The sequence below is a fragment of the Erpetoichthys calabaricus genome, chromosome 13 (assembly GCF_900747795.2).
Source record: "Erpetoichthys calabaricus chromosome 13, fErpCal1.3, whole genome shotgun sequence".
In the NCBI taxonomy this organism is placed as follows: Eukaryota; Metazoa; Chordata; class Cladistia; order Polypteriformes; family Polypteridae; genus Erpetoichthys; species Erpetoichthys calabaricus.
The window spans coordinates 120,536,292-120,550,140 of NC_041406.2; the positions used below are offsets into that span (position 1 = coordinate 120,536,292).

At 40.7% G+C, this 13,849-nt stretch overlaps 1 protein-coding gene across 1 annotated transcript in view; it reads right to left on the reverse strand.

Moving 5' to 3' along the window:
- Nucleotides 1-12,730, reverse strand: part of dclk3 (doublecortin-like kinase 3) — a 35,092-nt gene extending 22,362 nt beyond the window's left edge. Inside the window, exons 1-4 of the mRNA XM_051935695.1 lie at nucleotides 12,401-12,730; nucleotides 8,578-10,079; nucleotides 7,415-7,547; nucleotides 7,137-7,304 (exon numbers count right to left, since the gene is read on the reverse strand). Coding sequence (XP_051791655.1) covers nucleotides 7,137-7,304; nucleotides 7,415-7,547; nucleotides 8,578-10,079; nucleotides 12,401-12,458 — 1,861 coding nt within the window. The 5' untranslated portion in view covers nucleotides 12,459-12,730. The remainder of the gene's footprint in view (nucleotides 1-7,136; nucleotides 7,305-7,414; nucleotides 7,548-8,577; nucleotides 10,080-12,400) is intronic.
- Nucleotides 12,731-13,849: the final 1,119 nt, after the last annotated feature.

A 13,849-nucleotide genomic window follows, 5' to 3' on the forward strand; every position in this document is an offset into this window, starting at 1 on the left:
ATTAATAGGCACCACCACAGACCTTTAAAAATATGTTATGTTTTGAATCTTCCTCAGTCTTGCTTGACTATTTCTAATGTAATGTCGCTTGGTGAGATGTACCACAGAATGGATCACTGGATGCAACAGTGGCAGCAAACTGGCAAAAAAAACATAATTCCATTAAATTCCGATTTGCCTCATGTATAAACAGTGCGTAGATACAAAAATGTATTGTATGCTTGTTTCTACATTCATTTTGAGATGTATAAAAACTAAACTTGGCACAAAGCCACGCACATTTCCACAGCTGACTCATACTTTCTGCTTGGTTTTGCCAACTGATGGCACCCAGAGTCAAAGCAGTGCTACTGTTTCTGTGTCGTTGCACTTTCTTTTTCATATTTGCATCCATGACACAGGAGTTATCAAATACACCAAAATTAATTGAATATCATTTATAAATTTAATTCACTTGATTGTAATCATTCTGTAACAATATAATAGTGCCCGGAATGGCCAAATTATTCCAACTACAATGGCTGTTTTAGCATTGTTAGAAGACATTGCAAATGGAAGAATTAGAAGAAAGCGTGTATTTATAGATGATGATGACTGTCTTCTAAGTTGATTTTGATTTCTAAGAGCTATCCTCTTGGAGCTGCATGCTGAATTGATTCTAGCTTTACAAAAGTACCCTTCGAGGAATTGTGTTCTACCTGCTCCTTTGCAATTTCTGTCCACTCAAGGGTTTTTAGCCACAGAAGCTTTTCAAAGTGAACATGCTTACCAATCGGGTATTTCACAAACATCACTGAGTCACGTCATGCCAGCTGTACAAGATGGCATTATCCACTTGTCGTCCGGATAGATAGGATTTCCTTTCACTGTGGTTGAACTGAGAAATAATAAAGGGCAATTCAAAGTAACATCTGGTTTTCCAAATGTAATCGGAGCGGTCAACTGCACACACATTGCTATTGCAACGATTCTGGACAGGTTACATCAGCCAGGAATAAATCACCAAAAGAGTGAGCAGGCATTACATCATCTATAGCAGGAGAGCCTATAAAATGGCCACTCCACACAGCTACAGGTGCTTTTTCTTACTTGTGCAGCAAAAGGCAAGCAGTCCTTTTAAAGATAGTGAGTTACCTAAAGAGCTGACGCTACACTCTGAAGGCACCTTCAGAGAATAAATTTGCTTACAGTACTGAAAGTGTGTTTTATTATGCAAGCATGTAGCGTGTTGCATAATGTGGCACACAATATTGGCTTGCTTGTACCTGAAGAGCTGTGGTATGATGAACCTGCCCCTGATCCAGAAAATGATCAGCCAGATCGGACAGAGTTACAACTTCATTTGAATGTAATGAGCAGAATGTAAAAACAGGTAATCAGATATAGCATTTATTTTTTAACCACTTCATTTAATTTGTGGTCAGTGTCACATAGTACAGCTCTTATATTCCACAGTTCATTGTCTGCATCTCTTACAGCATCCACTATTACATTTTGTGACTCCAGAACAGCATCCGTCAGCATCATAGACATCACGTGTCTGGGTCCTGCTGTGCGCCACACTAGACAGGAACAACATGACCTGAATGAAAATGATACAGATTTCATATTTATGTTGGTTGGTTTTCTTAACGGTCATCTTTATTTAAGTCAGATAACTAATCTTAACCACAGTGTAGTTAGGTATTTCGCATTTGCAGTTGCTAACAACTGTCGCTACCAGCATGAAGAATGGGTTGCAAGCTGCAGCAAGAGATACTTGCATCAGCATAATCCCTTAAATACTGGCGTGATGATTAATTCATATCCATTATTTAGATAAAAAGCTCAAACTAACATAATGTGAATTTCTCAGATTTCTAGTTTTTGAACATTCTGTTTTCCCTCTGACTTTGATTTTTGATTTGCAAGTAAGCTTTGGAGTAAGAGGTTTTGTTTTCTTGGTTTCACCTTGCTTCTGGTTTTGATTATGTATGATCTGGTGCTATTCCAGCTTTCTGGCACAATAAAAATCAGCACTTCCTATATGATATTCCTGTAGGCTTTTTAGTTCAAAATCAAGTATGGTCCACATGAAGCTGGCATAAAATACACAGAATCCTGTTGATCAAAACCGGAGATGGATATACAGCAAAAACAGCTTGATGCCATTACATACAACATAGATAAATGCAATGATGGTCATTACCAAGTGGAGGGAGTGTGGCACCGGGACATTGCAAAGATCAGAATGTCCCCCCATAACTGATGACTGGCAAGGAAAAAGCACACAAGAAGTCAATATATAGGTGTGGGAAGATATTTTAAAGAGTCAGTGTTACTGACAGAAAGTAAATTTGAGACTTCATTACATGCTTTAATTATAATGAGCATTTCTGCAAAATACATTTAGGCATTGTTTAGATAAATTGTATAGGTATGGAAAACAAGATGCTGAGGGTGTTCTGGCATCCTCTACTGGAAGACACAACACCCAAAGGTTATGACTGGTAATGTTAATAACAACGAGCTAAAACAGCAGGCTCTTAATTCATGCAAAGAAGTTTGAAATACTGGACATGAACACAACGCTTATAGCTGAAAAGCTCAAAAGAAAGATGACAAAATGGATATATAACTGGTCTGCATACATGCTTTTATGTATACAAGTAAATTGTATCCTCAAAGGCTTTTTGTATTTATACTTGCACACTTATGTAACTCCTTATTGAAATAAATAACATATTGTAACAGTACTGACAACTTGCAATAGACAGGGATGACTCACCCATAGTATGAGCTGGCATTCCATCATGTAAATGAGCAGCTTCAGAGCAAGCAGCAGGGATGCCCATAAAAATGGCAAGCCTGTAATGTTGCAAACAGAATTCCATCTACTGCAGCAATGTTGACCTGCCCTTTTAAAGATAGCAAACCACCTGAAAGAGCCATGTAAAGAGGAAAGGATCCATTCTGGCACTCTACGCCAGCGGTACATTAGTGTCAGAAGAAAAGAAGACCTACCACCTGATTTTAGCAAATGTAGAGTGCCTCAGCAGCATAATGGGCCTGCTTAGCATTGTGAGGAGTTAATGGAGTTTCATAGGGCTGAGATCCAAGATGTCAGAGTGCCATTTGATTCATTAGTATGGGAGGAAGACAGCTGAGAGGCTACTATATCTGCAACTTCACCAACACTTCCCTATCTGCTAATGTACATCTAGGTGGACAAACAACAATGGAGCTTCTGGTTTATTTAGCTTTGAAAAGTAAGGTAGATCAAGTTGTTACTGAGCCCAGGTGAGCCATATGAGGCAGGGTTGGTGGTAAAACTGTGAGGGCAAAGGATGAGGCAGATCACAGAGGTATTACAGAGCAGCAATTGACAAAGAGTTTCAAAGCTGAGATCTGGACCTGTAAAAGCATTTCCAGCGTCAGTTCAGTGAAGCAAGATGCCCAAGAAGACACTTATGCATTTACAGATCCACACAAGTAGAACTGCATGCTCACTTACAATCAACAGACAACTGCACAGTGTTTAACACCTCTGCTGCACTGCATGAGAGCATAGTTCTCAGCACAGTGTAAAAATAAATATGAATAGTAACATAAATTCTTACCTAAAGTTTAAGTGCAAAAATAAAATAAAACCAAAGATAATCTACAGTCAGGTGAATCATTACAGAGGGACTTGGACAGCTTACGGTTTTAGGCAGATTTGTGGCTGATGAAATTTAATATTAATAAATGTAAAGTATTATGTGTAGGAAGTAGAAATGTTAAGTTTGAATACACAATGGGAGGTCTGAAAATTAAAAGGATTTAGGAGTATTAGGTGACTCAACACTTTTAACTGCCAGGCAGAGTTCAGAGACCATTAAAAAGGCTAACAAAATATTTTGTTATATAGCATGATGTGTGGAGAACAAGACCAAGGAGGATATGCTCAAGCTTTATAATGCACTGGTGAAGCCTCATTTAGAGTACTCTGTGCAGGTTTGGTCTCCAGGCTACAAAAAGGACACAGCAGCCCATTCCAGGGCTACAGTGAACGAATTATAAGGAAAAATTACAAGAGCTAAGCCTTTTCAGTTTAAGCAAAAGGAGATTAAGAGGTGACATAACTGAAGTGTTTAAAATTATGTAAAGAATTAGTACAGTGGATCGATATTGTGTTTATTATCACAAAGAGAACCACAGACACAAGGAATAAGTTACCAGGTAGTATGGTAGAGAGTACGACTTTTAGGGAGCTTCAAAACTGGACTCAATGTTATATTAGAAGAATTAAGTGGATAGGACTGTTGAGCTTTGTTGGGCGAAGTGGCCTGTTCTCTTCTAAATCTTTCTAATGTTCTAATGTGTTGTGCCAAAGAGGTGTGACAAAATGCAATATGTTATATTTCATTAGATTTTTACGATTTGTTATCATATGCACAGACTAAGAAAATGGTAGAAACCACAAATGAAAGTATGTCTAGACTAAAACCAGTACCTAATTTCTTAACATACTACTCCAAATTTCACATCCGGGAACATCAGGGAAGAGTCAAATATTAAGAATAGCACTGAATAGACCGTACCCAGATTTTGATGCTAATATCGATAATAAATAATCAAAATAAACTGATCAGAGAAGGTGAAATTTGTAAGATTCCATTGCAAGACCTTGTTCATATCTGTAGATTAGATATAGGTGTGGTCACCCCTTGAACCCAACAAGCTGCAGCCCACAGAGAATTAGGAGTTTATAGGGACAAAGTTCCAGCCCCAGTCAACTTCAGACTGTTGTGATGAATCGGTAAAAGATTATTTGGACAGTTTAGAGACATCTGGCAAATCTAAACCCCCTATGTGCCCACAGTGTGCTGCCCAGGGTCCAATATAAAAAAGTTTCAATGATTGTTGAACATTTCATCTATCCCGTGTATCACTGTGGATAAAGGACTATGTAGACTAGAGAGAATGTGTGTAGTATACTATACTTATACTTAATGTTTTTGTTGTTGTTGTACAAAGGGGTTTCTCTGCTCCTTACTAGAGTTAATAAAATGGAAAGTGGGAAAATTATGGAGGTTGCTACTTGTTTTACATTCTTGACAACAGTAAAGAAATCAGTTTCCTCAACATGTGGTGGTTTCTTAAGTGTATGAAGATACAGTAGATTTATACTACTGTTTTATATAGATGTATACTGATTTGCATTGCTTTTCGTGTATTCTCCTGGAATGGGGAAGAAGGTTGTGTGCTTTGTTTTCAGCCTGAAACATTTTTTTTTTGTGTGTGTGTGTGTGTTTTTTTCTTTCTTTTAGAAAACAAAGAGTATGTCTTTGACAAAGTTATGTGTTGCTGTATGTGTTTTGTTCTCTTAAATAACATATTTAAAAAGTCCTTCTGGAATCTGTCAGTGGAGCTATTATTAGCAATGAATAAAATAACGACTGGTTGATTTTTGATTTTCATTTGCTTGATCTGTCTTTGGATTTTAATAATTTATATACATTACTAGGGGGTTTGCCCCCTGCTTGCTTCACTTGCCAATGCCGCCAGCCTGCACTACGCGCCAGCCACTTTGCATCTCTGCCTTTCGCGTTGTGATGTGGTCACTCCTCCGAAACCCCCTCTTAAACGGTGATACAATGGGAAACAAATACAGTTTTTTTTTTACCTCCTCTTTGCTCGACCAGCTGCTGGCTTGTTGCTGCTGCCGTGCCGCGTGATCTGCATCTCACGCAGCACTTCGAACATTTAAAAGCCTGTTCAGCAGCTGTCCTACTCTTTGTCTTTTATTTCCGGCTCTGGGTGTGGTTAAATCTATTGGCACAAAGTCTAATCTTGTGGGATGTGAGTTCTTGATATTTTTTAGTTTATAATTTAAAAATGGAATAAGAATCTGAAAATCTAACAATATGACATTAAAGTTCAATAAATTCTGAAAAGAATGACACCAAACATATATATGTAGGGGGGCGGCACGGTGGCGCAGTGGTAGCGCTGCTGCCTCGCAGTTAGGAGACCCGAGTTTGCATGTTCTCCCTGTGTCTGCGTGGGTTTCCTCCGGGCGCTCCGGTTTCCTCCCACAGTCCAAGAACATGCAGGTTAGGTGGATTGGCGATTCTAGATTGTCCCTAGTGTGTGCTTGGTGTGTGGGTGTGTTTGTGTGTGTCCTGCGGTGGGTTGGCACCTTGCCCAGGATTGTTTCCTGCCTTGTGCCCTGTGTTGGCTGGGATTGGCTCCAGCAGACCCCGTGACCCTGTGTTCGGATTCTGCGGGTTAGAAAATGGATGGATGGATATATATGTAGGTTTTAAAATGAGCCCGATTTAAAGCGTGACAAAAAACATGACATAAAATTGTCGCACAAAATCATTACACTTTTAGGCTTAGGATTTTATATATAGAGAGTAGATTTTTTTCTCTATTTAGAAGGTAAATTAAATAATCATTATTTGATCAGGAAAGGTTCATTTCGTAATGTATTTGTTATGAGAACAGCCCTCTTTCTAGTGCAATGTTGTAAAAGTCAACTTCTTACGTTAGTCTAACAGATTGCATTGGTGATTCCAGTGGTATTTTCATTCTGGTCCTCAAGTCAGTTCACCTCACTTTAATGCATGCCATTTTACTGTTTTGTGGGTCTGATATTCACTTTTTCATTCACATTCAAACAGCTGAATTAACGAAAGATAGGTAGAAAAATTCCAGCTGCTCTTATCAGCTTGGGGTTATTTCCCATGATACCATTCTCTCTCACTAGAGAGAAGCATAAACAAGCTGCCACTAGAAATTCTTGATCCCATAATTTGCAAATGATATGCACTTCTGTTTTTCAAGAAGAGTACTATACAAGAATAAAGTTAACTGAATTTTGCTTTGTCACTAAACAACATTTGATTTCAAATACTGAGGCTGAATACACATGTTTCAGCCATGTCTGTAACTAAAGCTGAGCCAATTCTGAGTGGTGTTCATGGGTTAGATTCAGCATGAATAATATTATATTGGACTGAGTCCATACTGTCATGACACCACCTCTACATTGATAAAAATGTGACTACTTTCTGTCTGGTTCCCTAAAGTTATGCAAGTTTGCACAGAACGCATATAATGGCCCATTCCATAATGAAGTGCAAAAGCAGCAACTGAAGCTCACTTACTGTCAGAGATGTTGTCCCAGTATGGAGACAGGAACTCATACTCTCCAAGTTGAATGATCTGAAATAGCTCCTCTTGATTCCTCTGTGGGCTGCGGAAGGGTGGAAAGCCACACAGCAGAATATACAGGATGACTCCCGTAGCCCAAATGTCCACTTCTAATCCATATCCTGCAGATGCAACATAATGGCACCAAATAATAAAGTGTTCATGGAGAACACAAGTTCCAACTACACACAATGTAATAGGGAAACTTAATTAGTGTTTAGTCTAACTTTACCTCGTTCTGAGAGAATTTCAGGCGCTACATAGGTGGGGGTTCCACAGACAGTAAAGATCGGCCTTGTCACCTGCATTGCCAGACCAAAGTCTGCCAGTTTCAGAGTGGTGGTGCCATCTTTATTGGGCTGAACCTATAATTGAAAGAAAAAGGACATGTGCCATACTAGTGGCAGTCATTAACAACAAAAAGTTTGATTTATATATTGTTGAAAACACTAAACAATCTTCTTAGATGTATAATAAATTGGGGTTACAAGGCCATCTCATTTTGTATGTTTAATTTTTTAAAATAAATTAATAAGTGTGTAGAAAAATTGTCAGATATTTTATAAAATGTGGGCACTGGTAGGTGAAGTAACCTACTCAGGATCATTTAGACACTGAATTAAACAAGAAGACTTACAGGATGGAATCTTAGCCAGCTGGCCAAAATGGTCACCAGCATCAGTAAGTCAACTAGACTTTAACTGGAGCACTCTGGGCTTTTGGCGTCCAGCAGACCCAGTAAATAAGAAGTGACTGCTAGGTCCAACTGTGCAGACTATTGAAGTCTTGGCATCACATATTCAATGGGTTAGGAAAGAGGAAACAGTTGCTTGTGTGCTCACTTATGAATTTCAATGATTTCCAATGTTTTAAAAAAGGATTGGTCGCTGGACTAATAGTGCCCACAGGTTATAATGTACCAAGAAAGCCCCCAACATAAACTGCCTGAAAGTGGCACTCATTGACTCAGCCATATGACTATAAAGGGACAAATGAAATATGAAACAATGTGAGAGAAATTAAGTCAAAAAAGTAATGAGACTCAGCAGTATTTTGGGAGATAATTTTAGGGGTCTTCAAAAATCAATCAGCACACTGTGTTTGTGCTTATCCTTTGGGTTGATTTTGAATTACCTAAAGAGAAAGAAAGCAGGCCTCTGTGCTTGTTACACTGATGGTATCTGAGCCAGCACTAGCCTATTTCAGGAGATGGCTGCATTTATTTAAGTAAATTATTAGCTACATATGGTCTAAGGGATAACTGCTACCACTGTGACAGTCACTTGACAGGTATGCTTCTCCATGGAAATGACATACACAATGGCAGCGGCAGAAGCACTTCTGCTATGATACAAACCCCCCAAAGCTCTACCAACATGCAGCACTTTGACTTACCAGAAGATTCTCAGGTTTCAGGTCCCGGTGCACAATGTTTTTGCTATGGATGTAGGCCAGTGCCTGACAGAGGTCTGTAATAATCAAAGCTGCATTGTGTTCTGTAAACTTCACACTTTCTGTGATAGCGTCGAAAAGATCTCCTCCTTGAATGTACTCCATGATGAGAAAGATCTGCTGCTCTGATTCATACTCCTCCAGTAGTCGCACAATATTGGGATGTGAGAGACTCTTGATGATAGAAATCTCATTTTCAATCATGTGTTCCTTCCCCTTCAATTTAGCCTTATCGATGATTTTCATGGCATAGCTAGTGTCACCATTATGAGGCTTGCACTCCTTGACCACAGCAAAGTTGCCATCTCCAATGACACGACCGATCTCGTATAGGCTCTCTACAAAATCTTGAGTTGCCATGTGTCGGCTTCGACTCTGCTGTGTGTCTGAGCTCTCCTGCACTCTAGAAGCCGTTCTCACAGGTGTTGTACTCCGAGTTAAGTCCACCTGCACTTCCTTGTCAGAGGACGTCTTCTCCAGCAACACCTCTTGATGCAGCTCAGCACCTTTGAAAGAGTCTTTAATTTCCTGAGCAGGGACTTCAAAACATGGTCTGTTGTTCCTCCAGCAAGTGTGACATCCTCTTCGTCTGCTTTTCAGGACAACTTCAGGTTCCTCTCCATGAAAACACTTCTGCTTCCGTCTGACCTCATACAGTTGATCCTGGGGCCTACTGTTTGTCTCATCTGACATGGCCTGCGCTGCTTTCCTGCATTTGTCACAGAGGATTTCTGGCTGTAACTTATTCTCTACCATTTCAATTCTTCTGTGCTGTTTATCCAGTCGCTCCTGTTCCCACCGCCGAGCTCTCTCTCTTTCCTCCTGCTTTGCTTTGGCTCGGACTCTTTCTAGGTTAAGGGCTGCTTTGCTCGGGACATTGCTTCTCAGGGGCTGTTTGGTGACCTCTGATCCTCTGTGGGGGCTGCAATTCAGCTGGCATGAACGTTCCCAGTCTTGCTGCAATGCATTCTGGGAGTAGGGACTGTCAGGATAGATATCCTGCAAGACCTGCTGCACATCTGTCAGTGTGAGTGTCTTCCTACCTGCAGCAATAAAGATGTCATCACCACGGAAGAAATCTGAAATACTCCTGATTTCTCGACCTTTGAGGCTGAATAGCTGTTTTATTCCATTATTCTTCCAGTACTGCAAACCGAGAGCTTCTGAAATGTCAGCCACAAGCTGCTCAAAGGTTTGCACAGAATGTCGATTAAGAAGAATACTTATCTTTCTCAGCTGCTTTCGGCCACTAGGCTTCACAACAGTCACAATGCGCGGTTTAGCTGGATTGTTCTCTAAGGGGACATTCTGGAAGGGTTTGTTAAAGCTGCTGGGACCAGAAAAGGACTTCACCAAAACCTTGCTGTCCTGGCTGCTGGGCAATACTCCTAAACTCTTTCTTTGAATTATATTCTTCATGGATGAGTGAACAGGAGATGGTGGACCTGCAGAAAAGCAATGAAAAGGAAATAGTGAATTTCCCATTGGGATTAATAAAGTATCTATCTATCTATCTATCTATCTATCTATCTATCTATCTATCTATCTATCTATCTATCTATCTATCTATCTATCTATCTATCTATCTATCTATCTATCTATCTATCTATCTATCTATCTATCTAGTGCTCACTAAAGCTTTAAGGTACTATATTGAGGTTCCAGAGAAGATGGTAGTACTGAAATTCAATTTGTTTACCTTCAGAATTTCATGGGATCAAAATTCAAATATCAAAGGCAGCAATGGAGCAGCTCCCACCTACTGTATGTACACAAATTTACTTTTAGTTGTTATGTGGAACTTCAGCAAAACAAGCTTCAGCAGAAGGATATGTTTAAAAATTCAAAAGGGAGAATGAGAATTTGTGGAACCAGGAAAAGAAAGTGGATATATGCCTGTAAGGATTTCTTTGGGTACAAACAAGAGAACAAAAACTCTTTGTCAAGCATAATGCCACAAAGTCGTGAATGTAGACCTAAATGTCAAGCAGATGTTGTTGAGAACACACCCATATGAACACATGGATACCCTTCAGTTATGAAGGCTGTGTCAGCTGAGTACATACTGTATAAGATGCAATGAGTCTCTCCAGCATCTTTCATTGTCTCATACATACACAGACTAAATCAATGGTACAAAATGGGATAGCACAATTTAGTTCAGATACACATATACTCACAAAGTTAATAATACCCGGAAATATACACTTGTGGATACACAAAGACACCCAAATGATTACTCCATACTCACACACACTCAGTCTTGATCAAACTATCAGCTGCACCTTTACAAGATGATGTTAAGTGCTGTGTGAAAACAGTGCACGCCACACACTAATTGAGGGAAACAAATGTAACTGCACAGTTGTCAATGCACATACTTAAGTCACACACATGCACATGGTCACAGAGTGAAACACACTTTCACAGGCAGATGATACCTTCACAAAGAAATTAGTGACTCCAGCAACTTACAGAGGAGACTAAGAAAGCACTACATACAATGCACAGTGCTGTGACAAATCTTGCTTTGTGAGGGGGAGAAGCCGGATGTAGTGTTTGATTAAGTTGAGACACATCCGCTTACTGGGCTCTGGTTTCCACGGTAACTGCAGACACAATGGGAGGCCTTTAACTTGTGTACACAAGTTGTGAAGCTAACTTGGAGGAGGAAGCACCATCCTGGATCTCCTCTTCATTCATAAATAACCATGTTTATACTGGCAAGCAAACGATCATGAGCCACTGACAAAACTGGGAAACTCTGGAAACTCTTTGAAAATGTTGGCTTGGAAAAGTGATTAGCGGAATTTGAATGCCTGTCTGCATCTTGAGTGAGAAAAGGAAGGAAGGATACGCAAAAGTTGGAAGGAGGAGCAGGCACCACTACTGGGTATTCCAGTGGACAAGGCCACTACCCACAGGTGACAAATGGTGTTATTAAAGTGTAAGGTATGTGAGTGATAGCAATAAAATGCATTTGACAAGCATCAGAACACATTGAGCAATACAGAAGGACACAGAACCTGTAATCTACTCTATCTAATACCAACCAATGCAGAGATCAGTATTCTTTTACAGATCTGACACCCACAAAGCAAACACATATGTCAGTACCCTTTCACTCTGCCCTTGTATTCTTCTCTCCTGCTGAGCAGCTTTCGGTACCCCTTTGCCCAGCAAGGATCCTGCCAGTATCATGCCAGCTACTCAGTGAATAATTCAGCAGAGAAGGCCATGGTTGGAGGGCCACTGTATCTTAAGGTGCCACTTGAGCAGAGAGCCAGTGAAATGGAAACGGACAAATCTGATCAGCAGTGTTAGTTTACAGCTTCAAAATTTGCGATGCCCACACCAAATTAAAAAAGTTTGCCTAACAGCTTGTACCAAGGATGGCATCCAAGTGCAGCAGCTTCTGTCTCTCCTGTACCATTCTGACTGAGAGAGCTAATCAGTGACCAGGCACCCCCAGCGTTTACCGTGTTTTGCCTGCTCAATTACCCACTAATGCAAATGGGGATAGAGGAGCCCCACAAGAGTATTTAAGATCAGCATGCTGGTTTTGTTTTTTTCCCAACACCACTCCTCCCTACAATAGCCCAGAGACTGATATAGCTGTTTGCTCCTCTTCCTCTATATCCTCTGGGGCATCATTTGCCAACAAATGGGGAGCCAGCTGGCAGAAAATGTGCTGTCACCTGTAGGAGAGTCTCAGTTGCAATTTCATCCCAGCTATAAACTGCTTCCTCAAAACTTGGTTACTCACCTGTTGTCCTCCAACTAGGATCTGTGGTGGCAGGACAGCCTTCTTGCAAAGCTGGCATGGTCCTTCCTGTCCAGAACGAAGCTCAAAGTCCAATCCTTGCAAGAATCTAGCAATGAAATGAGGAGTAGAAGGAGGCATGAGGATAGAAAGATAGAGAGAGAGAGAGAGAGAGAAACAGTGAGTGAGAGGGCGGGTACGCTGTCCCCGGAGAGGGTGGCTCTCAGCTGCCTGGCAACCAGGAGAGCGGAATGAGGGCTTGCTAATCTCAAGTGACTCCCCAGGATCCTCAGTGAAAGTTCTGAGAGAAACCACGCTTCACAGAGATTGTCTCCTCGTTCCAGGATGGCTGAGCCCCTGACAAGAAAGAGTTAGATGAATCTGTTCAGCCTGCAGAGAATCATTCGGCACAGAGCAGAGGCACAACTGTCCAGAACGTGCAAGTCTGCGAAGTCTCACAGCCAGGGCATAGTAGCATGAACAAGGACTGAAGAATCCAAGCTGCAGAAAGTTGCATTTACTGGGTGGCAATCACTCAGCAGTGAACCTCCAGTGCACACTGGTGATTTTCTGCCAGCTTCATAGATAATTTTACAGGCAATCATGTAGATGCGCCACAGAGACTCAAGTTTCTTTGAATGCCCGTCAGCCAAGGAGGTAGAGAGCTGGCTAGGATTTCTCAAGTACTAAGAAGATTAATTATTCAATTATTTTTAGAAGCCGATACGGGCCATGTGGTCTGATGTAAGGAGCAGGTTTACTGAACTGCTGGATGATTTTTTTGTTTCTGTCTGTACTCCCTAAAATGGTTTGCAGCAAGAAATGTTTTATTTAAAAGCGACCTGGCAAATCTGCCTGTTTACGACTCAGAATAAGAAAAACGTAGGAACTTAAGATGCCCTGACTAGCATTTCAGGCCAACCCTCCCATTGTTATGGAGAGTAAATTGGGCCTCATGCTGAGTATTGCCCAGATCTAGTGGAACCCCTCCCAAGGAAGCGATTGGTGGGTGGACTGCAACCCCCACAACTGACTTGCAGGCTGCTACCTAGGAGATGTTCTAAGTAATATTGTTCTTTAAATACTGATCACCTCCCGAAACAAAAGGGAAGCTGCAGCAAGCATTTTATTTTCTTTAATTCTCTCTTGTTTCCAAACCATTCAAGTGACCCAGCCATATGAAAACTAGAACTTTATAACAAGCTATAAAAATAGCAGGTGCAGCATATGTCTACCATGCTGCCCTGAGCACACCTTTCAGTATTTTGAACCTCTCATTCTTTTGATCATCACCCTGTAGGGAACACAGTTTTATGAACAACAGGAAGTAAAACTGGCACTCCCATCTGCCACTAAGGTGCATCGGTTTGCTCTCATTGAACAGTTCATTTCAGCTGTACTAGTATAAGCCTCTATTTAATAATGCCCTTGGCACCACAACATGCCACCTTC